We start from the raw sequence: 24,876 nt of genomic DNA on the forward strand, positions 1-24,876 counted from the left end.
TTACAGATGTTTATCTCCAGAATAATTCTTGTGAATCTCCTCTGTACTCTCTCTAGTGTCTCCACATCCTTCCTCAAGTCTGGTGCCCAGAACTGGACACAGTCTCCAGGTGAGGCCTAACTAGCATTCTACTCATTGCCGTATTAATACAATCTAGGATACTATCGGCTTCCCTCAACATGTCCTGCCACCTCAGTGACCTATGTACATATAGACCAAGGCCCCTCTGTTCCTTCACCTCTAGAGTTTCTCTCTTATTTTATTCTGTCTCTCCACATTCTTCCTGCTGAAATGAATCACTTCACACTTCTCTGCATTGAACTTCATCTGCCTCTTGTCTGCCCAATCCACCAATATGCCTTTGTCCTTTTGAAGTTCAAGACTATCCTCACCACAGTTGATGACGCTTCCAATCTTCGTATTCTATACAAATTTTAAAACCATGCTCTGTACACTGCAGTCTATACCATGAACATATATCACAAAGAGCAAGGGTCCCAACATCAACCCCTGGGAAACTCCACCACAAACCTTCCTTCAATCAGAAAACAAATATTTAATGCTGTATTTCCTGACATTCAACCAATTTTTTATCCAAATGCCGACTCTCCCATTTATTCCATGAGCTAGAATTTTGCTCACAAGCCTGTCGTGTGGCACTTTATCAAATGCCTTTTAAAAATCCACATATATCACATCAACAGCATTGCTCTTATCAACCTCTACCTCCTCAAAAAACTGCAATGTGTTAGTTAAACATGTTTTTCCTTTGATCCATGCTGGCTTTCCTTAATTATCCTGCATTTGTCTCAGTGAATATTTATTTTGTCCCGAACTATAGTTTTCAGAAGTTTCCCTACAGCTGAGGTCGAACTGACAGGTCTGTAGTTGCTGCCATTATCTTTGCAGCCCTTTTTGAAGAAGGCTGTTACGTTTACAATTCTTCAGTCCTCCAGCACCACCCGTGTTGCAGGAAAGATGGGAAGATTATCACCAGTGTCTCTGCAATTCCCACTTTTACTTCCCTCAGTATCCTTGGATGCATCTCATCTGGGTCCTGGCACTTTATCAAATTTTCTGACCTTCTGACCTTGGGCGAGATTCTCCGACCCCCCGCCGGGTCGGAGAATCGCCGGGGGCTGCCGTGAATCCCGCCCCCGCCGGTTGCCGAAGTCTCCGGCACCGGAGATTCGGCGGGGGCGGGGATCGCGCCGCGCCGGATGGTGGGCCCCCCCCGCTCGATTCTCCGGCCCGGATGGGCCTAAGTCCCGCCACTAAAATGCCTGTCCCGCCGGCGTAAATTAAACCACCAACCTGACCGGCAGGACAAGGCGGCGTGGGCGGGCTCCGGGGTCCTGGGGGGGCGCGCGGGGCGATCTGGCCCCGGGGGGGTGCCCCCACGGTGGCCTGGCCCGCGATTGGGGCCCACCAATCCGCGGGCGGGCCTGTGCCATGGGGGCACTCTTTCCCTTCCGCCTCCGCCACGGTCTCCACCATGGCGGAGGCGGAAGTGACTCTCCCCACTGCGCATGCGCGGGAATCTGTCAGCGGCCGCTGACGCTCCCACGCATGCGCCGCCCGGAGATGTCATTTCCGCGCCAGCTGGCGGGGCACCAAAGGCCTTTTCCGCCAGCTGGCGGGGCGGAAATTCGTCCGGCGCCAACCTAGCACCTTAAGGTTGGGGCTCAGCCCACAAAGATGGGGAGCATTCCGCACCTTTGGGGCGGCGCGATGCCCGTCTGATTTGTGCCGTTTTGGGTGCCAGTTGGCGGACATCGCGCCGTTTCCGGAGAATTTCGCCCCTTTTCCACTGCTCCATCGCTTCCACTCCCTCTTATACAGGAAATAATCCCTCAGTGTTCCCTTACCTCAGCTCCACAGGAAGATCATACGGACTTGAAACATTAACTCTGTTTCCCTACCCACTCGATGGGCAGAAGGGCAAATTTCCAGCATCCGCAGTATTTTCCTTTTATTAAGTAAAGATCACCTTTCTAATACTTCCTCAGTTATAAACTCCCTGAGTGCACCAGTTACCGCGTCGCTCACCTCAACCTGTGTAACATTCTCCTTCTTTGCAAAGCTGGGTACAAAGTATTTGTTTAATATCTCCGCTATTTATCCTGCCTCCTCTTGCAAGTCCCCCTTTTAGTCCCTAATCAGCCCTACTCTTTCTTTTCCCACCAGTTTATTATTTACATGTTTATAGGAGACCTCAGGATTCCCTATTATGAAGCAACAAGTGGTCTGAATTTCGGATGCACTGCCTGATGTGGCAGAATTAGATGGCTCCTCGGTACTGTACCGTCCAGTTATTCTGTCTCGAGGAACAGACATGGAACCTGGTGTCAGAGGTCTTGCTGCTTGCTGGTACCTGGAAGTAGAAGGTCAGCTTTCTAATGCTTTATCGTTTTTTTTACAGCTGTAGCAAAATGTGATGCTGCTGGATGTGTGCTGGGCTCGTGGATGTTGAGCCTCGTCCTCGCACTGACTGCTCTCCAAGCCCAAGATATCCTGCCTTGCGGAGGTTTCAACTAACATCCATCAACTGGAACAGAACAGGCAATGACTGCACCTTCTCGTGGAATGAGCAATTGTTCTGTGTTAGTATTCTCCCTCCACCACTCTTCCCCCTGCCTCTCTTTCTTCCTCTCGCATTTTAAAAAAATTTCCTGTTATTAGGTCAGTGGCTTCACTGAGCAGAGATGGAATTTCGACAAGTTGCCACCACAGGGGCCAATCCTTTCCACCTTTGATCCCATCAGTTGTTACAGAGTGGGTTCCCTTTCAGGCAGAGGGTTCACATAACCACTAGAGGCAGCACTGGCAGCGGTAATACTGGGGTGAAGGGGCTCTCATTGTTAAGGCTGATGATGCAGAGGAACAGAGCCAAGGGAGAGAAGGAGAGTGAGATATACAGAGAGAGAATTGTCTGGAATTGAGCCCCTACAGACTCTCCAATCCGGGCACGGTAGCACAGTGGTTAGCACTGTTGCTTCACAGCTCCAGGGTCCCAGGTTCGATTCCCTGCTGGGTCACTCTCTGTGCGGAGTCTGCACGTTCTCCCCTTGTCTGCGTGGGTTTCCTCCGGGTGCTCCAGTTTCCTCCCACGGTCCAAAGATGTGCAGGGTTGATGGATTGGCCGTGATAAATTGCCCTTCGTGTCCAAAAAGGTTGGGTGGGGTTACTGGGTTGGGGGGATGGGGAGGAGGTGTGGGCTTGAGTGGGGTGCTCTTTCTAAGGGCTGGTGCAGACTCGATGGGCCGGGTGCCTCCTTCGGCACGTTCTCCCCGTGTCTGCGTGGGTTTCCTCCGGGTGCTCCGGTTTCCTCCCATAAGTCCCGAGAGACGTGCTGTTAGATAATTTGGACATTCTGAATTCTCCCTCAGTGTACCCGAACAGGCACCGGAATGTGGCGACTCGGGGCTTTTCACAGTAACTTCATTGCAGTGTTAATGTAAGCCTACTTGTGACAATAAAGATTATTACTATTACTCTTCTGATACCTGTGTTCCAAAACTGTGATCGTAACTTTTGAATAACAAAGGAATGAATTAATGCAAGTGCTTTAGCTCCTATTCAATGTAATGCTGACCTGCTCAGATATGTGGCTGCATATATTGGGATGTCCAAGTTAAATTGAATGTATTTTCTATATAGACTGAATGCTGTGTGGTGGAATTTTTAATTGCCCAATATCCAATGAGTGTACAATAAAATGTATAATAATATCAATAAATATCAGCTATTTCATTTTCTTCAAATAAAAATATGGAACATCCTGTTTTGTATAAAATTTGAATCTTTCACTTCCCTGTCTAACTCTGCCCCCTCCCCTCACCCCCTCCTCTCCCCACATCCTAATCTTCTCCTGCCAAGCTTAAACTGAACTGAAATGGACGGGAGAATGTAAACCGACAGCCTGCCCTCCTCCGTGTCTCCACCCTGTGCCTGTTTAGTGGTTTGAATGTCACGCGAGGGGAAACTGGATATTTGGAGTGGATTTGTTTATTGTCACATGCCCCGAGGGACAGTGAAAAGTATTGTTCAGTGTGCAGTCCAGATAGACCATACCATACATGAAAAAACATAGGACATACATAAATACATAATATAAATACATAGACACTGGCATCAGGTGAAGCAAACGGAGTGTAGTACTACGTAGAGAAGATGTATGGAGAGATCAGATCAGTTCGTAATAGCGTCATTTAGGAGTCTGGTGACAGTGGGGAAGAAGTTGTTTTTGAGTCTGTTCGTGCGTGTTCTCAGACTTCTGTATCTCCTGCCCGATGGAAGAAGTTGGAAGAGTGAGTAAGCCGGGTGGGAGGGATCTTTGATTATGCTGCCCGCTTTCCCCAGGCAGCGGGAGGTGTAGATGGAGTCAATGGATGGGAGGCAGGTTCGTGTGATGGACTGGGCGGTGTTCACGACTCTCTGAAGTTTCTTGCGGTCTTGGGCCGAGCAGTTGCCATACCAGGCTGTGATACAGCCCGATAGGATGCTTTCTATGGTGCATCTGTTAAACGTGGTAAGAGTCAGTGTGGACATACTGGGTGAAGGAAACGTAGAGATAGAGAAGAGGGGACATGTGGGCAGCAACTGATCGACTCCATTCTGGAGGTCGACAGAAGATACTCCGAGGCCCCAACCGTGGAGCTTTGGCGGAGAGGAAAAAGCTACAAATGGACTTTAACCTGCTATCCACCAGGAAAGCAGTGCACCAACTCCACCAGACAAGGGGGAACCTTTTATAAACATGGAGAGATAGCTGGCCGCCTGCTGGCTCATCAGCTGAGAGATGAGACAGCCACAAGGGAGATAGCTCAGGTGAAGGACCGCAGAGGCAGACTGGTAGCTGAACCAAAAAAGTCAACCTAGCATTTAAGGCTTTCTACCAGGGCTGAACACCTCTGAGCCCCCCGATGGGGACTTGGGGATGAAACAGTTCCTCGATGGACGGGACATGCCAGAGCAACAGCATCAACACACAACATACCACATCCAAAACCAAACTGCCCCCTCTTCTCCCTCCAGCCCACACACCCTTTTCTTTTATCTGAACAAACTTCAAACAAAACAAAATAAATCTTGTATTTTTTCAGAGATCACTTCTCACTCTGCTAAATTCCAGAGAATAGAAACTCAATTTACTCAGCCAATTTCCATAGGACAACCCCCTCACCCCAGGGATCATTCACGTGCACCTTCCCTCATTAACGGTGGACTCCCTAACCCAGCTAACCCAGCCTTGAATTCATAGACCCAACCGCACTGCTTTCTGGGGAAGAGAAATCCAAGAACTAATGACCGCCTGAGGCACAAAATAATCTTCTCATCTCAGTCTTAAAAGGGGGATATTTTATTCTGTCTAGATCTAGTCTTGTCACAACTGGATGCATTCTCTTGGTGACCAGCCTAACAAGTCACCTGTTTTGATCGGATCTTATTCTTCTCAACTCCCACAGGTACAGGCCCATCCTGTTTAACCTCCCTGAGCTATCTCCCTCGTGGCTGTCTCCTCTCTCAGCTGGTGAGCCAGCAGGCGGCCAGCATTCTCTCCATGTTCATAAAAGGTTCCCCCGTGTCTGGTGGAGTTGGCGCACTGCTTTCCTGGTGGATAGCAGGTTAAAGTCCATTTGTAGCTTTTCAAGGGTGTGAGGCAACCCGCCTCTACCCCATCCCAGGCAATGTAATCCCATTGTTAACATCCCATTTCCCTTTCTAACAAACTACTGTACATGCAGACTACCCCCATCTTATCCCTCCTTTTCTTACCCTTTCTCCCCTTTGCTTCCCCCTTCCCTTCCCCCCACATCTACATCTGTCGCAGTTTACCCTCTGATTTTAGTTTCTCTGCTGTTTGGCCTTTCGCACCTTTTGTTCTCCTTGGGGACTGCCATTAGCACTCTTACCCTTGGTTTCTGTGGCCATTAGCACTCTTACCCTTGGTTTCTGTGGCCATTAGCACTCTTACCCTTGGTTTCTGTGGCCATTAGCACTCTTACCCTTGGTTTCTGTGGCCATTAGCACTCTTACCCTTGGTTTCTGTGGCCATTAGCACTCTTACCCTTGGTTTCTGTGGCCATTGGCTTGGTTTCTGTGGCCATGACTCATCTTTCATTCTCACTCCACACTATCAATATTTCCCACTTTCTAATTCTTTTAGCTTTCAAAGGGTCATCTGGATTTGAAACATTAGCTCTTTTCTCTCCCTACAGATGCTGCCAGACCTGCTGAGATTTTCCAGTATTTCTCTTTGGGTAGCTGCAGACTAACCTGTGATTCACAAAGCAGGATTCTCTGTCCTCTCTCTCCATCGAAATAACACATTGACTTCCATTCTTCATTCCAAAATGGACAAGGCTGCAACACAGTAGCAGGTAGTCATTTCTCCACTGTGTCTGCACCAGCCTCCAACTGAACTGTGTCTCAGTGCCGCCTTCCGAACCTCTCGACATTGTTCCTATTCAAGTCACCATCCAATGTAGAGTTTCAACCTGCCATTTGTCAATGTCGGAGTCTCAGTACTGAGAGAGTGCTGCACTGTCAGAGGGTCAGTACTGAGGGAGTGCTGCACTGTCAGAGGGTCAGTACTGAGGGAGTGCCGCACTGTCAGAGGGTCAGTACTGAGGGAGTGCTGCACTGTCAGAGGGTCAGTACTGAGGGAGTGCTGCACTGTCAGAGGGTCAGTACTGAGGGAGTGCCGCACTGTCAGAGGGTCAGTACTGAGGAGGTGCTGCACTGTCAGAGGGTCAGTACTGAGGCAGTGCTGCACTGTCAGAGGGTCAGTACTGAGGGAGTGCCGCACTGTCAGAGGGTCAGTACTGAGGGAGTGCCGCACTGTCAGAGGGTCAGTACTGAGGGAGTGCTGCACTGTCAGAGGGTCAGTACTGAGGGAGTGCTGCACTGTCAGAGGGTCAGTACTGAGGGAGTGCCGCACTGTCAGAGGGTCAGTACTGAGGAGGTGCTGCACTGTCAGAGGGTCAGTACGAAGGCAGTGCTGCACTGTCAGAGGGTCAGTACTGAGGGAGTGCCGCACTGTCAGAGGGTCAGTACTGAGGGAGTGCCGCACTGTCAGAGGGTCAGTACTGAGGGAGTGCTGCACTGTCAGAGGGTCAGTACTGAGGGAGTGCCGCACTGTCAGAGGGTCAGTACTGAGGAGGTGCTGCACTGTCAGAGGGTCAGTACTGAGGGAGTGCCGCACTGTCAGAGGGTCAGTACTGAGGGAGTGCTGCACTGTCAGAGGGTCAGTACTGAGGGAGTGCTGTACTGTCAGAGGGTCAGTACTGAGGAGGTGCTGCACTGTCAGAGGGTCATTACTGAGGGAGTGCCGCACTGTCAGAGGGTCAGTACTGAGGAGGTGCTGCACTGTCAGAGGGTCAGTACTGAGGGAGTGATGAACTGTCAGAGGGTCAGTACTGAGGAGGTGCTGCACTGTCAGAGGGTCAGTACTGAGGGAGTGCCGCACTGTCAGAGGGTCAGTACTGAGGGAGTGCCGCACTGTCAGAGGGGCAGTACTGAGGGAGTGCCGCACTGTCAGAGGGTCAGTACTGAGGGAGTGTCGCACTGTCAGAGGGTCAGTACTGAGGGAGTGCGGCAATGTCAGGGGGTCAGTACTGAGGGAGTGCTGCACTGTCAGGGGGTCCGTACTGAGGGAGTGCTGCACTGTCAGAGGGTCAGTACTGAGGGAGCGCCGCACTGTCAGAGGGTCAGTACTGAGGGAGTGCGGCAATGTCAGGGGGTCAGTACTGAGGGAGCGCCGCACTGTCAGAGGGTCAGTACTGAGGGAGTGCGGCAATGTCAGGGGGTCAGTACTGAGGGAGTGCTGCACTGTCAGGGGGTCAGTACTGAGGGAATGCCGCACTGTCAGAGGGTCAGTATTGAGGGAGTGCCACACTGTCAGAGGGTCAGTACTGAGGGAGTGCTGCACTGTCAGAGGGTCAGTACTGAGGGAGTGCTGTACTGTCAGAGGGTCAGTACTGAGGGAGCACTGCACTGTCAGAGGGACAGTACTGAAGGAGTGCCGCACTGTCAGAGGATCAGTACTGAGGGAGTGCAGCACTGTCAGAGGGTCAGTACTGAGGGAGTGCTGTACTATCAGAGGGTCAGTACTGAGGGAGCACTGCACTGTCAGAGGGTCAGTACTGAAGGAGTGCCGCACTGTCAGAGGGTCAGTACTGAGGGAGTGCAGCACTGTCAGAGGGTCAGTACTGAGGGAGCGCCGGACTGTCAGAGGGTCAGTGCTGAGGGAGTGCCGCACTGTCAGAGGGTCAGTACTGAGGGAGCGCCGCACTGTCAGAGGGTCAGTACTGAGGGAGCACTGCACTGTCAGAGGGTCAGTACTGAGGGAGTGCGGCAATGTCAGGGGGTCAGTACTGAGGGAATGCCGCACTGTCAGAGGGTCAGTATTGAGGGAGTGCCGCACTGTCAGAGGGTCAGTACTGAGGGAGTGCTGCACTGTCAGAGGGTCAGTACTGAGGGAGTGCTGTACTGTCAGAGGGTCAGTACTGAGGGAGTGCGGCAATGTCAGGGGGTCAGTACTGAGGGACTGCCGCACTGTCAGAGGGTCAGTATTGAGGGAGTGCCGCACTGTCAGAGGGTCAGCACTGAAGGAGTGCCGCACTGTCAGAGGGTCAGTACTGAGGGAGTGCAGCACTGTCAGAGGGTCAGTACTGAGGGGGTGCTGTACTATCAGAGGGTCAGTACTGAGGGAGCACTGCACTGTCAGAGGGTCAGTACTGAAGGAGTGCTGCAATGTCAGAGGGTCAGCACTGAGGGAGTGCAGCACTGTCAGAGGGTCAGTACTGAGGGAGTGCTGGACTGTCAGAGGGTCAGTACTGAGGGAGCGCCGCACTGTCAGAGGGTCAGTGCTGAGGGAGTGCCGCACTGTCAGAGGGTCAGTACTGAGGGAGTGCCGCACTGTCAGAGGGTCAGTACTGAGGGAGTGCTGCACTGTCAGAGCGTCAGTACTGAGGGAGTGCCGCACTGTCAGGGGGTCAGTACTGAGGGAGTGCCGCACTGTCAGGGGGTCAGTACTGAGGGAGTGCTGCACTGTCAGAGGGTCAGTACTGAGGGAGTGCCGCACTGTCAGAGGGTCAGTACTGAGGGAGTGCCGCACTGTCAGAGGGTCAGTACTGAGGGAGTGCTGCACTGTCAGAGGGTCAGTACTGAGGGAGCGCTGCACTGTCAGAGGGTCAGTACTGAGGAAGTGCTGCACTGTCAGAGGGTCAGTACTGAGGGAGCACCGCACTGTCAGAGGGTCAGTACTGAGGGAGTGCCGCACTGTCAGAGGGTCAGTACTGAGGGAGTGCCGCACTGTCAGAGGGTCAGTACTGAGGGAGTGCAGCACTGTCAGGGGGTCCGCTTGTCGCTCTGATGAAGAATATATTTCACAGGTGGAACAGTGGCTGAGTTTGGTCTCGAGTGGATTGAGTTTCGCCTCCTCACCCGTGCAAGAAGCTGAATCTCCAACACCCTCAGTGCAGGTTGGTGGCTTCCCATTGAAGCCTCTGGGCTGTTGCCCGACATTCTCGGCCCACAATCCACCTCAAGCTATGTGTTAGAATGGATCTGTGGGTCAGGGGTCAAACACAATTGTGAAGTGAGCGACATCATCCGACTCCAGTCACAATCTCACAATTAACATTGCCCTTTGACCCTCGGGCTTGCTGGCCACCCATGGAAACAGGTGGGAAAGCATTCATTGAGTTCAATCACCTGGCTCCAGGTAGGGGATTTTGAACAGTGAGTGACACCAATCCAGGATTGCAATCATTAGGGAGTGGCAAGGTTATCGAATACCCGGGAGTGAGTTACAGACTGGAATCTAATCGAGGGGTTCGGGTGGTTTATATGTAGAATAACAGATACCCGGGAGTGAGTTACAGACTGGAATCTAATCGAGCGGTTCGGGGTGGTTCATATATAGAATAACAGACACCCGGGAGTGAGTTACAGACTGGAATCTAATCGAGGGTTCGGGGTGGTTTATATATAGAATAACAGACACCCGGGAGTGAGTTACAGACTGGAATCTAATCGAGGGGTTCGGGTGGTTTATATATAGAATAACAGATACCCGGGAGTGAGTTACAGACTGGAATCTAATCGAGGGGTTCGGGTGGTTTATATATAGAATAACAGATACCCGGGAGTGAGTTACAGACTGGAATCTAAGCGAGGGGTTTGGGGTGGTTCATATATAGAATAACAGACACCCGGGAGTGAGTTACAGACTGGAATCTAATCGAGGGTTCGGGGTGGTTTATATATAGAATAACAGATACCCGGGAGTGAGTTACAGATTGGAATCTAATCGAGGGGTTCGGGGTGGTTTATATATAGAATAACAGATACCCGGGAGTGAGTTACAGACTGGAATCTAATCGAGGGTTCGGGGTGGTTTATATATAGAATAACAGATACCCGGGAGTGAGTTACAGACTGGAATCTAATCGAGGGTTCGGGGTGGTTTATATATAGAATAACAGATACCCGGGAGTGAGTTACAGACTGGAATCTAATCGAGGGTTCGGGGTGGTTTATATATAGAATAACAGATACCCGGGAGTGAGTTACACACTGGAATCTAATCGAGGGGTTCGGGGTGGTTTATATATAGAATAACAGATACCCGGGAGTGAGTTACAGACTGGAATCTAATCGAGGGGTTTTGGGTGATTTATATATAGAATAACAGATACCCGGGAGTGAGTTACAGACTGGAGTCTAATCGAGGGGTTCAGGGTGGTTTATATATAGAATAACAGATACTCGGGAGTGAGTTACAGACTGGAATCTAATCGAGAGGTTTGGGGTGTTTTATATAGAGAATAACAGATACCCGGGAGTGAGTTACAGACTGGAGTCTAATCGAGTGTTTCAGGGTGGTTTATATATAGAATAACAGATACCCGGGAGTGAGTTACAGACTGGAATCTAATCGAGGGTTCGGGGTGGTTTATATATTGAATAACACACACCCGGGAGTGAGTTACAGACTGGAGTCTAATCGAGGGGTTCCGGGTGGTTTATATACAGAATAACAGATACCCGGGAGTGAGTTACAGACTGGAATCTAATCGAGGGGTTCGGGGTGGTTTATATAGAGAATAACAGATACCCGGGAGTGAGTTACAGACTGGAATCTAATCGAGGGGGTCGGGGTGGTTTATATATAGAATAACAGATACCCAGGAGTGAGTTACAGGCTGGAATCTAATCGAGGGGTTCGGGGTGGTTTATATATAGAATAACAGATACTCGGCAGTGAGTTACAGACTGGAATCTAATCGAGGGGTTCAGGGTGGTTTATATAGAGAATAACAGATACCCAGGAGTGAGTTACAGGCTGGAATCTAATCGAGGGATTCGGGGTGGTTTCTATATAGAATAACAGATACTCGGGAGTGAGTTACAGACTGTAATCTAATCGAGAGGTTCGGGGTGGTTTATATATAGAATAACAGATACCGGGAGTGAGTTACAGACTGGAATCTAATCGAGGGGTTCGGGGTGGTTTATATATAGAATAACAGATACCCGGGAGTGAGTTACAGACTGGAGTCTAATCGAGTGTTTCAGGGTGGTTTATATATAGAATACCAGATACCGGGGAGTGAGTTACAGACTGGAAACTAATCGAGGGGTTCGGGGTGGTTTATATATAGAATAACAGATACCCGGGAGAGAGTTACAGACTGGAATCTAATCGAGGGGTTCGGGGTGGTTTATAAATAGAATACCAGATACCCGGGAGTGAGTTACAGACTGGAATCTAATCGAGGGGTTCGGGGTGGTTTATATATAGAATAACAGATACCCGGGGTTGAGTTACAGACTGGAATCTAATCGAGGGGTTCTGGGTGGTTTATATACAGAATAACAGATACCCGGGAGTGGGTTACAGACTGGAATCTAATCAAGGGGTTCAGGGTGGTTTATATACAGAATAACAGATACCCGGGAGTGAGTTACAGGCTGGAATATAATTGAGGGGTTCGGGTGGTTTATATATAGAATAACAGATACCCGGGAGTGAGTTACAGACTGGAATCTAATCGAGGGGTTCGGGGTGGTTTATATATAGAATAACAGATACCCGGGAGTGAGTTACAGACTGGAATCTAATCGAGGAGTTAGGGGTAGTTTATATATAGAATAACAGATACCTGGGAGTGAGTTACAGACTGGTGTCTAATCGAGGGGTTCAGTGTGGTTTATATAGAGAATGACAGAAACCCGGGAGTGAGTTACAGACTGGAATCTAATCGAGGAGTTCAGGGTGGTTTATATTTCGAATAACAGATACCCGGGAGTGAGTTACACACTGGAATCTAATCGAGGCGTTTGGGTGGTATCTATATAAAATAACAGATACTCGGGAGTGAGTTACAGACTGGAATCTAATCAAGGGGTTCAGGGTGGTTTATATATAGAATAACAGATACCCGGGAGTGAGTTACAGACTGGAATCTAATCGAGGGGTTCGGGGTGGTTTCTATAGAATAACAGATACCCGGGAGTGAGTAACAGACTGGAATCTAATCGAGGGGTTCGGGGTGGTTTATATATAGAATAACAGATACCCGGGATTGAGTTACAGACTGGAATCTAATCGAGGGGTTCGGGGTGGTTTATATATAGAATAACAGATACCCGGGAGTGAGTTACAGACTGGAATCTAATCGAGGGGTTCGGGTGGTTTATATATAGAATAACAGATACCCGGGAGTGAGTTACAGACTGGAATCTAATCGAGGGGCGGTGTGGTTTATATATAGAATAACAGATACCCGGGATTGAGTTACAGACTGGAATCTAATCGAGGGGTTCGGGGTGGTTTATATATAGAATAACAGATCCCCGGGAGTGAGTTGCAGACTGGAATCTAATCGAGGGGTTCGGGGTGGTTTATATATAGAATAACAGATACCCGGGAGTGAGTTACAGGCTGGAATCGAATCGAGGGGTTCGGGATGATTTATATATAGAATAACAGATACCCGGGAGTGAGTTACAGACTGGAATCTAATCGAGGGGCGGTGTGGTTTATATATAGAATAACAGATACCCGGGAGTGAGTTACAGACTGGAATCGAATCGAGGGGTTCGGGGTGATTTATATATAGAATAACAGATACCCGGGAGTGAGTTACAGACTGGAATCTAATCGAGGGGTTCGGGCGGGTTTATATACAGAATAACAGGTACCCGGGAGTGAGTTACAGACTGGAATCTAATCGAGGGGTTCGGGGTCGTTTATATATAGAATAACAGATACCCGGGAGTGAGTTACAGACTGGAATCTAATCGAGGGGTTCGGGTGGTTTATATATAGAATAACAGATACCCGGGCGTGAGTTACAGACTGGAATCTAATCGAGGGGTTCGGGTGGTTTATATATAGAATAACAGATACTCGGGAGTGAGTTACAGACTGGAATCTAATCGAGGGGTTCGGGGTGGTTTATATATAGAATAACAGATACCCGGGAGTGAGTTACAGACTGGAATCTAATCGAGGGGTTCAGGGTGGTTTATATATAGAATAACAGATACCCAGGAGTGAGTTACAGACTGGAATCTAATCGAGGGGTTCAGGGTGGTTTATATATAGAATAACAGATACTCGGGAGTGAGTTACAGACTGGAATCTAATCGAGGGGTTCAGGGTGGTTTATATATAGAATAACAGATACTCGGGAGTGGGTTACAGACTGGAATCTAATCGAGGGGTTCAGGGTGGTTTATATATAGAATAACAGATACTCGGGAGTGGGTTACATACAGGAATCTAATCGAGGGGTTCAGGGTGGTTTATATATAGAATAACAGATACTCGGGAGTGGGTTACAGACTGGAATCTAATCGAGGGGTTCAGGGTGGTTTATATATAGAATAACAGATACTCGGGAGTGGGTTACAGACTGGAATCTCAGGGTGCCTCTGTACAGTAAAGATTCCTAGAATCTGGCTTTTCAGTCAGTTCAGGTGTACAGAGTCTCTCTACCCAAACACTGCACCAATATTTTTGACTTGTGTCCAGTCACCTTCCTGCTGTGGCTGGAAATCCGCAGGGGTGTAAACCTTGCTGAGGCTGCGGTCGGTCAATAATCGTTAATCACGGGATCTCGGTGGGTACAGGGTCTGTGGATGTTTAGTGAGTCACTGCTTTATCAGCAGGAAAGTGCTGTACAGAGATGGAGGTTTGTTAGGACATGGCACCTCCCTGTGGCTGTGAAGAGCATTACAGCCTATTTTTTGTGAGGGCCACGAAGAATCCAGCACGAGTTTCAAGGATACAAAGAAATAACATTTATTTACAATAACACATATATATATATATATATATATAGATAGATAGATATATACACAACAGCAGCAACCTCACTTGCTGCTTACTCCTTCCTGCTGGTTCCAAACTGGCCAGCTTTATTTATACAGGGAGTCTGCTAATGATTTCTCCGCCCCCCTCATTTGGGAAACTCATACTCCCACAGGATTGTGGGATTGTCATCTGGAGTCCATCTACCATCTGGAGTCACAAAAGCTGAAATCTCCTTCGCCCTTTCGGATAAAGATACCTGCCAGTAACCTTTAAGTAAATCCAATTTGGAGATAAAATCTGATTGTCCCATCTTCTCAATGCAGTCCTCCAAGCCTGGGATAGGATAAGAGTCCGTTCTTGTAACTGCATTGACCTTTCTATAGTCCACACACAACCATTGGTTACCGTCTGGTTTAGGTACCATCACTATGGGTGAGCTCCATTGGCTGCAACACACTTCAATTATGCCATTTTTAAGCATACTCTCAATCTCTTTGTTAACCTGTGCCAATTTTAAAGGGTTAGGTCTATATGGATGTTGTTTAATTGGAACAACATTTCCCACATCTACATCATGTATAGCCATTTTAGTACTTCTCAACTTATCTCCACAAACTTGCCCATGTGATATCAATAACTCTTTCAGGTCAGTTTGTTTTTCCTCTGGAAGGTAACTCAACAATTTATCCCAATTTTTAAAAACATCCTCATTATCCAATTTAATTTGAGGAATGTCAAATGTGGAGTCATCTGGATTTGGTTCTTCACTTTGAGTTAGAATCACTAAAATCTCCTCCTTTTGCTCTCCTTCCCTTTCAAAATACCTCTTAAGCATATTCACATGGGGGAGTTGAAGGGGGATGAAGGGAACTGGAGTGCTGGGAGGGGGAGGGTGAGGGAGGCAGTCAGGGGAGGGAAAGGAAAGGGAGAGTTTTTAAAAAATTAACTTCTGGGTCGCTGGTGAGGCCGGTGTTTATTGCCCTTCAGCATGTGTTGGTCAGCTGCCTTCTTGAGCCAGCGCTATATTTCCAAGTCAGGGTGGTGAGTGAGTTGGAGGGGAACCTCCAGGTGGTGGGGTTCCCAGGTATCTGCTGCTCTTGTCCTTCTAGATGGTAGAGGTTGTGGGTTTGGAAGGTGCTGCCTAAGGAGCCTTGGTGAGTTCCTGCAGTGCATCTTGTAGATGGTACACACGGCTGCCACTGTTCATCAGTGATGGAAGGTTTGAATGATTGGGGAAGGGGGAGCAATCAAGCGGGACTGCTTTGTCCTGGATCGTGTTGAGCCTCTTGAGTGTTGTTGGAGCTGCGCTCATCCAGGCAAGTGGAGAGTATTCCATCACACTCCTGACTTGTGCCTTGTAGATTATCATAGAATTTACAGTGCAGAAGGAGGCCATTCGGCCCATCAAGTCTGCACCGGCTCTTGGAAAGAGCACCCTACCCAAGGTCAACACCTCCACCCTATCCCCATAACCCAGTAACCGCACCCAACACTAAGAGCAATTTTGGACACTAAGGGCAATTTATCATGGCCAATCCACCTAACCTGCACATCTTTGGACTGTGGGAGGAAACCGGAGCACCCGGAGGAAACCCACGCACACACGGGGAGAACGTGCAGACTCCGCACAGACAGTGACCCAAGCCGGAATCGAACCTGGGACCCTGGAGCTGTGAAGCAATTGTGCTAACCACTGTGCTACTGTGCTGCCCCAAATGGTGGACAGGCTTTGGGGAGGTCAGGAGGTGAGTTACTCACCGCAGGATTCCTAGCCTTTGACCTGCCCTGGTAGCCACAGTATTAATGTGGCTGGGCCCAGTTCAGTTTCTGATCAATGGTAACCCCCAAGATGTTGATTGTGGGGGATTCAGCGATGGGAAAGCCATTGAATGTCAAGGGGCGATGATATAGTTAGATTCCCACTTGTAGGAGATGGTCATTGCCTGGCATTTGTGTGGCACAATGTAACTTGCCACTTGTCAGCCCCAACCCTGGATATTGTCCAGGTCTCGCTGCATTTGGACACGGGCTGCTTCAGTCTCTGCCCTGAGTTGACATTCAGCACAGTCAGGGCTGCCCTGGGCAGTCAGGTCAGTGTTTTGTGTGTGACAGTAGCTGTTCATGGTGTTACACAGGTAGATGCTCTGTGTCTTGTGTAGACTATGTGTAACCAATGCAGAAACTGATTGGACACCTGAGGAATTGTAATAATTGGATTTCTTGTGAAATACACATTTCTGTTTTGAAATCTGAGTGTTCTCCCAAAGAACAAAGAACAAAGAAATGTACAGCACAGGAACAGGCCCTTCGGCCCTCCAAGCCCGTGCCGACCATACTGCCCGACTAAACTACAATCTTCTACACTTCCTGGGTCCGTATCCTTCTATTCCCATCCTATTCATATATTTGTCAAGATGCCCCTTAAATGTCCCTATCGTCATGCCTCCACTACCTCCTCCGGTAGTGAGTTCCAGGCACCCACTACCCTCTGCGTAAAAAACTTGCCTCGTACATCTACTCTAAACTTTGCCCCTCTCACCTTAAACCTATGCCCCCTAGTAATTGACCCCTCTACCCTGGGGAAAAGCCTCTGACTATCCACTCTGTCTATGCCCCTCATAATTTTGTATACCTCTATCAGGTCGCCCCTCAACCTCCTTCGTTCCAGTGAGAACAAACCGAGTTTATTCAATCGCTCCTCATAGCTTATGCCCTCCATACCAGGCAACATTCTGGTAAATCTCTTCTGCACCCTCTCTAAAGCCTCCACATCCTTCTGGTAGTGTGGCGACCAGAATTGAACACTATACTCCAAGTGTGGCCTAACTAAGGTTCTATACAGCTGCAACATGACTTGCCAATTCTTATACTCAATGCCCCGGCCAATGAAGGCAAGCATGCCGTATGCCTTCTTGACTACCTTCTCCACCTGTGTAGCCCCTTTCAGTGATCTGTGGACCTGTACTCCTAGATCTCTTTGACTTTCAATACTCTTGAGGGTTCTACCATTCACTGTATATTCCCTACCTGCATTAGCCCTTCCAAAATGCATTACCTCACATTTGTCCAGGTTAAACTCCATCTGCCATCTCTCCGCCCAAGTCTCCAGACAATCTAAATCCTGCTGTATCCTCAGACAGTCCTCATCGCTATCCGCAATTCCACCAACCTTTGTGTCGTCTGCAAACTTACTAATCAGACCAGTTACATTTTCCTCCAAATCATTTATATATACTACAAAGAGCAAAGGTCCCAGCACTGATCCCTGTGGAACACCACTGGTCACAGCCCTCCAATTAGAAAAGCATCCCTCCATTGTTACCCTCTGCCTTCTATGGCCTAGCCAGTTCTGTATCCACCTTGCCAGTTCACCCCTGATGCCGTGTGACTTCACCTTTTGTACTAGTCTACCATGAGGGACCTTGTCAAAGGCCTTACTGAAGTCCATATAGACAACATCTACTGCCCTACCTGCATCAATCATCTTAGTGACCTCCTCGAAAAACTCTATCAAGTTAGTCCCACAAAAAACGCTTCACTGTCTCGGAATGTTCTGAAGCATTTTACATTCTTGCTGCTCCCAAATGAGAGAGTGCCTGCCCCTTTCTACCCCACATGAAGTATTGTTGAAGTGCAGTTCCTGTTGTAATGTAGGAAACACATTTGCCAATTTGCACAGTAAGATCCCACAAACAGCAATGTGATAAAGACCAGGGGCGAAATTCTCCAGAAACGGCGCGATGTCCGCCGACTGGCGCCCAAAACGGCGCCAATCAGTCGGGCATCGCGCCGCCCCAAAGGTGCGGAATGCTCCGCATCTTTGGGGGCCGAGCCCTAACCTTAAGGGGCTAGGTCGGCGCCGGACGAATTTCCGCCCCGCCAGCTGGCGGAAAAGGCCTTTGGTGCCCCACCAGCTGGCGCGGAAATGACATCCCCGGGCGGCGCATGCGCGGGAGTGTCAGCGGCCGCTGACAGCATTCCCGCGCATGCACAGTGGAGGGAGTCTCTTCTGACTCCGCCATGGTGGAGACCGTGGCGGAGGCGGAAGAGAAAGAGTGTCCCCACGGCACAGGCCCGCCCGCGGATCGGTGGGCCCCGATCGCGGGCCAGGCCACCGTGGGGGCACCCCCTGGGGCCAGATCGCCCCACGCCCCCCCAGGACCCCGGAGCCCGCCCGCGCCGCCTTGTCCCGCCGGTAAGGTAGGTGGTTTAATTTACGCCGGCGGGACAGGCATTTTAGCGGCGGGACTTCGGCCCGTCCGGGCCGGAGAATCGAGTGGGGGGGCCCGCCAACCGGCACGCCGCGATTCCCGCCCCCGCCGAATATCCGGTGCCGGAGACTTCGGCAACTGGCGGGGGCGGGATTCACGCCAGCCCCCGGCGATTCTCCGACCCGGCAGGGGGTCGGAGAATCTCGCCCCAGATCTTGGGCGTCATTCTCCGACCCCCCGCCGGGTCGGAGAATGGCCGTTGGCCGCTGTGAATCCCGCCCCCGCCGAACTCTCCACACCCGGAGATTGGGCGGGGGCGGGAATCAGGCCGCGCGGTTGGCGGGACCCCCCGCTCAATTCTCCGGCCCGGATGGGCCGAAGTCCCGCCCAGAAATTGCCTGTCCCGCCGGCGTAAATCAAACCTGGACCAGGCGGCGTGGGCGGGCTCCGGGGTCCTGGGGGGGGCGCGGGGCGATCTGACCCCGGGGGTGCCCCCACGGTGGCCTGGCCTGCGATCGGGGCCCACTGATCCGCGGGCGGGCCTGTGCCGTGGGGGCACTCTTTCCCTTCCGCCTCCGCCACGGCCTCCACCATGGCGGAGGCGGAAGTGACTCTCCCCACTGCGCATGCGCGGGAAACTGTCAGCGGCCGCTGACGCTCCCGCGCATGCGCCGCATTTCCGCGCCAGCTGGCGGGGCGGAAATCCCTCCGGCGCCGGCCTAGCCCCTCAATGTTGGGGCTCGGCCCCCAAAGATGCGGAGCTTTCCGCACCTTTGGGCCGGCGCGATGCCCGTCTGATTGGCGCCGTCTTTGGCGCCAGTCGGCGGACATCGCGCCGTTGGGGGAGAATCCCCCCCCCCTCTGTTTTAGTGATGTCAGTTGAGGGATACAGGGAGGCCTCTCTGCTGTCCTTGGATCTTTTATATCTGCCTGAGAGGGCGTATGGTGCCTTGGTTTATGCCTCATCACAAGAATGTGTGGGTAACAAAATATACAGGGTTTCAATTATAGAATTTGCTGGGCGAACCTCAGGAACTTCCACTCATCACCGAGGCTTCTCACTGTTACACACAGCAGGTAAAGGGTTGACCTCCCAGACCTGTGCAGTGTAAGGCTTAGCTCCTGTAACTGGACCCGGTGTAACTGGACCCAGGGTACGAGGCCTATTTAAACTCAGAACCAAAGGCTAAAAATTCCTGATAAAACCACTAGATCGTAAAAATAATATTTCAAACGGTTTCCACAAAGTCTGTGGGTTTTGATTGAGGATTAATCTTTATTTGTTTTATAACTAGTACCTTTCTACAGTTCCTGTATATAACAGACCGGGTAACTTGCAGTATGATTTGTTTATATCTCAGTCTCATCTATAACTAGATTGGGACACATTATGGGCGGAATTCTCCATTTCCCGACTCGGAAGTCGAGATCGCCAATCGGGCGGAGAATGGCTTCTGATGCCGGATCCGAGGCAGGCGGCGGTTTGACGCTGGTTCGTGATGCTCCGCCTCCTCCAAATCGGCGTCCTCGGGACCGCAGTCGCAAGGCCATTGGTGCGTCTTCAGCCGGCACACCTGCGATGCTCGAACCCCGATGGGCCGAGTTCCCGATGGCGTGGTCCCAGTCGGGAACGCGGCGTGCCGAGAGCAGTGCCCAGCGCCGCCACACTCGGCCGAGAGCCGCGCCGCTGGCTAGAGCTAGGGGAAGTGGTGGGGGGTGGACAGGGGATGGGCTGTGGGGTCGGGGTGGGCGGGTTAGGGCTCCAGCACGACTAGCACCATGTTTTCTGGCACAATGAGTGCTGGTTGTAAGGCCTGCGCAGCCGCAGCCCGGGACCCGGCGATTCTCTGGCCGTTTTCCACACGATCTGCGGGTGGTTCATACTGCTCCGGTGCCAGCCCGTCACCGGTTCCGGAATCGGTGAGGGGTTTGCGCCGATTTTCCTGTTGTGAGGCACCCACGGATTGTCCGTTGGGGCCGGCACTTAGCCGCTGGAACGGAGAATTCTGCCCCTAGGACTACATCGCGAGGGGGAGATAATTACACTAAATGCTAACTTTGCTATTCTCATGTTTTATATTTTGGGTTTTAACTATCTCCACATTTCTCTCCCTTGTCCCTTTTCTAATAAAAAGGGTGGTCCATATTTTTAAGTCAAAGTGGACAGGATTCTCCGCCGGCGGGATTCCCCGCTTTGCCGGTGCCCGGGGGTTCCCCGCTTTGCCGGTGCCCGGGGGTTCCCCGCTTTGCCGGTGCCCGGGGGTTCTCCGCTTTGCCGGTGCCCGGGGGTTCTCCGCTTTGCCGGTGCCCGGGGGTTCTCCGCTTTGCCGGTGCCCGGGGGTTCTCCGCTTTGCCGGTGCCCGGGGGTTCTCCGCTTTGCCGGTGCCCGGGGGTTCTCCGCTTTGCCGGTGCCCGGGGATTCTCCGCTTTGCCGGTGCCCGGGGGTTCTCCGCTTTGCCGGTGCCCGGGGGTTCTCCGCCGGCGGGGTTCTCCGCTTTGCCGGTGCCCGGGGGTTCTCCGCCGGCGGGGTTCTCCGCTTTGCCGGTGCCCGGGGGTTCTCCGCTTTGCCGGTGCCCGGGGGTTCTCCGCTTTGCCGGTGCCCGGGGGTTCTCCGCTTTGCCGGTGCCCGGGGATTCTCCGCTTTGCCGGTGCCCGGGGGTTCTCCGCTTTGCCGGTGCCCGGGGGTTCTCCGCTTTGCCGGTGCCCGGGGGTTCTCCGCTTTGCCGGTGCCCGGGGGTTCTCCGCCGGCGGGGTTCTCCGCTTTGCCGGTGCCCGGGGATTCTCCGCTTTGCCGGTGCCCGGGGATTCTCCGCTTTGCCGGTGCCCGGGGGTTTTCCGACGGCGGGGTTCTCCGCTTTGCCGGTGCCCGGGGGTTCTCCGCCGGCGGGGTTCTCCGCTTTGCCGGTGCCCGGGGGTTCTCCGCCGGTGTGGGGCCACAATGGGAAAGCGGCCGGCGTAGCGGAGAATCCCGCCGGCGGGTCGGGGCCGGAATGTGGGGCAGCGGGCGGAGCATGCAGCCCATAAACTTTGAAAAGTTACTCTTACAGCTTTGAGTGATCTCAATGACCCATAAACTAAGGGCCGTCCCTGAATGACAGGCTGGTATATTCGAGGGTGTTCATTGAGAGCTGGGTGTGTTCATAGATTATCATAGAATTTACAGTGCACAAGGAGGCCGTTTCGCCCATCGAGTCTGCACCGGCTCTTGGAAAGAGCACCCTATCCCTGTACTCCACCCAACCCAACCTTTGTGGACACTAAGGGCAATTTATCATGGCCAATCCACCTAACTGCACATCTTTGGACTGTGGGAGGAAACCGGAGCACCCGGAGAAAACCCACGCACACACGGGGAGGATGTGCAGACTCCACACAGAGAGTGACCCAAGTCGGGAATCGAACCTGGGACCCTGGAGCTGTGAAGTGACAGTGCTACCCACTGTGCTACCGTGCTGCCCATTGGGAGCTGGGAATGTTCTGGGGTGTTCATTGAGAGCTGGGTGCTGCTGACACTATGTGTGGGGTGGGGGTGTCATAGTCTGGGGTTTTCACAGTGGGGGCTATTTTCTGCTGGTGCTCACTTTGGGGGTGGGGGAGTGGGGGTGATGTTTTGGGGCTTTCACTGATTTAAATGCTCGGTGTTCTATTTTTTTTAGATTCCTGGGACTTTAGTTTCCTTCACCTGGACTAGGCATGGAGTAAACATAGCCGACTAACACCAGAAGAGAGTTTCCAATCCTGTGCCTGCTGGAAACCACCAAGGCAGGTAATCTGGGCACTGTAACTTGCTGAGTCACCCATCATCAGTAAGAACCTGGAGGGCGAGATTCTCCGACCCCCCGACGGGTTGGAGAATCGCCGGGGGCTGGCGTGAATCCCGCCCCCGCTGGTTGCCGAAGTCTCCGGCACCAGAGATTCGGCGGGGGCGGGAATCGCGCCGCGCCGGTTGGCGGGCCCCCCCGCTCGATTCTCCGGCCCGGAGGGCCAAAGTCCCGCCGCTAAAATGCCTGTCCAGCCGGCGTAAATTAAACCGCCTACCTTACCGGCGGGCCAAGGCGGCGCGGGCAGGCTCCGGGGTCCTGGGGGGGGGGGCGGGGCGATCTGGCCCCGGGGAGTGCCCCCACGGTGGCCTGGCCCGCGATCGGGGCCCACCAATCCGCGGGCGGGCCTGTGCCGTGGGGGCACTCTTTTCCTTCCGCCTTCGCCACGGCCTCCACCATGGCGGAGGCGGAAGAGACCCCCTCCACTGCGCATGCGCGGGAAGCTGTCAGCGGCCGCTAACGCTCCCGTGCATGCGCCGCCCGGAGATATCATTTCCGCGCCAGCTGGCGGGGTGGAAATTCGTCCGGCGCCGACCTAGCCCCTCAATGTTGGGGCTCGGCCCCCAAAGATGCGGAGCATTCCGCACCTTTGGGGCGGCGCGATGCCCGTCTGATTTGCACCGTTTTGGGCGCCAGTCGCCGGACATCGCGCCGTTTCCGGAGAATTTCGCCCCTGGTAATGATGAATATTTACATTGGTCACAATGAAGTGTTTCTAAAGTGTAGTCAGTGTTAGAATGGAGGAGGCACAGCAAATAGTTTGAGAATGACCAGCTAATCAGGTTTAGTGATGTTAGTTGAGGGATAATATTCTGCAGAGAATTCTGCTGCTCTTCAAGTATAGTCATGGGATTGTCTATGTAGACCTGAGAGAGTTTTAAACCTGTCAACGGTTTCTACTGGGGTTAACCTCTGCTTAATTTGGCTTTGTAAGGATGACCAGTGCAACTTAATTCAGTCAGGTTCTTCCTGCTGGATGGTTCCCATGCACAGAGCTAATACAGGTTCTTCCTGCTGGAGGGTTCCCATGCACAGAGCTAATACAGGTTCTTCCTGCTGGAGGGTTCCCATGCACAGAGCTAATACTTCCCATGCCAGGTCCAATGGAACTAACATAACAAAAGGAATCTGCTCAATTAGATGGTGGAGAACCTGTACCTCAACACCATGTACCCACCTCTAATCCAGAAGTTGTTCTGTAAGGACACTAAAGATAGGAATTACGAATAAGAGTAGGCCATTCAGCCCCTTCAATCTGTTCTATCATTCAGTAAGATATTGATCAATCTTTGCCCAGATTAAACCCTCCAGCCAGACGGAAATCAGCATCTCGGCGCCCGTCCTCAAACTCTTTTTGGGCGGGATTCTCCGTTCCCGCATCCAGCCAATGGGGTTTCCCACTGTGGCCACCCCAATGCCGTCGGTAAGCCCATGGGCGTGGGTGCGCTGCTGCCGGAGGATCCCGCGATCGGAGAATTCCCCTGTTTATGTTCCAAAGAGATCGGGCGGAATTCTCCGTAGGACACCGAAATCGGGACCGGTGATCGGGCGGAGAATGGCTTCCAATGCGGGAATCGGGATCGCGATGCTCCGCCTCCTCCAAATCGGCATCATCGGGACGCGCACCACGCACAGTCACAACGCCCTTGGTTTGTCATCAGCTGGCCCACCAGCGATGCCACGCCTCCGATTGGCTGAGTTCACGACAGCACCGGCCACATACCAGCCTTCCTGAACAGGCACCGGAATGTGGCGACTAGGAGCTTTTCACAGTACCTTCAATGAAGCCTACTTGTGACAATAAGCAATTATTATTATTATTACGAGTGATCCAAGCGGTCAGGAACCCGGCTGCTGGTGTGCGGACAATGTCCAGAGCTGCCACACCCGGCCGGGATCCGTGCCGCTGACCTGGGGGCTTCTGCTATGGCTGGGGAGGGTGGTGGGGATTGGCCAGGGGGTGGGCTGTGGGGTCGGAGTGGGCCAGCACAGCCAGCACCATGTTTCCGGCGTGACTGGTCTGTGTTTGGGGGTGTGGGCGTGCGCAGCTGCAGCTTGTCAGCCCTGCGCATGCGCGGCCCGGACATGGCGATTCCCCGGCCTTTTTCTGCGCGATCAGAGGGTGTTTCACGTGGTGCTGGTGCTGGCTCCTCATCGGTACTGGAATCGGTGAGGGTTTCGTGCCGATTTTCCCATTGTGAAACACCACAGATCCTTCGTTAGTGCTGGCACTTAGCCTCAGGAACACAGAATCCAGCTCACCAGCTCTCATTCAGGGGGCAATAGTGGCAATGTCACTGGGCTAGTAACCCAGAGGCCCAGCCTAATGACCTGGGACATGGGTGCAATTCCCAGCTGGCAGTGGGTGGAATTTAAATTCATTTAATAAATCTGGAATTTAACAAAATGCTACATAATGGTGACATGTAGCTTCTTAACTTTAACACACAAGTTCCCATTAACCAGCCCATCAAAGAAACATACAGCTCTCATTCCACTTACACAAATAGGC

The 24,876-nt window shown here is 51.9% G+C and overlaps 2 protein-coding genes across 6 annotated transcripts in view; both read left to right on the forward strand.

Annotated features, from left to right (window-relative positions):
* The window catches only part of thy1 (Thy-1 cell surface antigen), a 35,107-nt gene extending 31,326 nt beyond the window's left edge, over positions 1–3,781 (forward strand). For all 3 annotated transcript variants that reach the window (XM_072486344.1, XM_072486345.1, XM_072486346.1), the window contains exon 4: positions 2,423–3,781. In XM_072486344.1, the coding sequence (XP_072342445.1) occupies positions 2,423–2,538 (116 nt within the window). In that variant the 3' untranslated portion in view covers positions 2,539–3,781. The remainder of the gene's footprint in view (positions 1–2,422) is intronic.
* An 18,426-nt stretch (positions 3,782–22,207) lies between these two features.
* The window catches only part of LOC140398101 (ubiquitin carboxyl-terminal hydrolase 2-like), a 328,354-nt gene continuing 325,685 nt past the window's right edge, over positions 22,208–24,876 (forward strand). For all 3 annotated transcript variants that reach the window (XM_072486349.1, XM_072486348.1, XM_072486353.1), the window contains exon 1: positions 22,208–22,309. The gene's annotated coding sequence lies outside the window, so the exon portion shown is untranslated. The remainder of the gene's footprint in view (positions 22,310–24,876) is intronic.

The sequence above is a fragment of the Scyliorhinus torazame genome, chromosome 21, assembly GCF_047496885.1.
Source record: "Scyliorhinus torazame isolate Kashiwa2021f chromosome 21, sScyTor2.1, whole genome shotgun sequence".
Taxonomy (NCBI): Eukaryota; Metazoa; Chordata; class Chondrichthyes; order Carcharhiniformes; family Scyliorhinidae; genus Scyliorhinus; species Scyliorhinus torazame.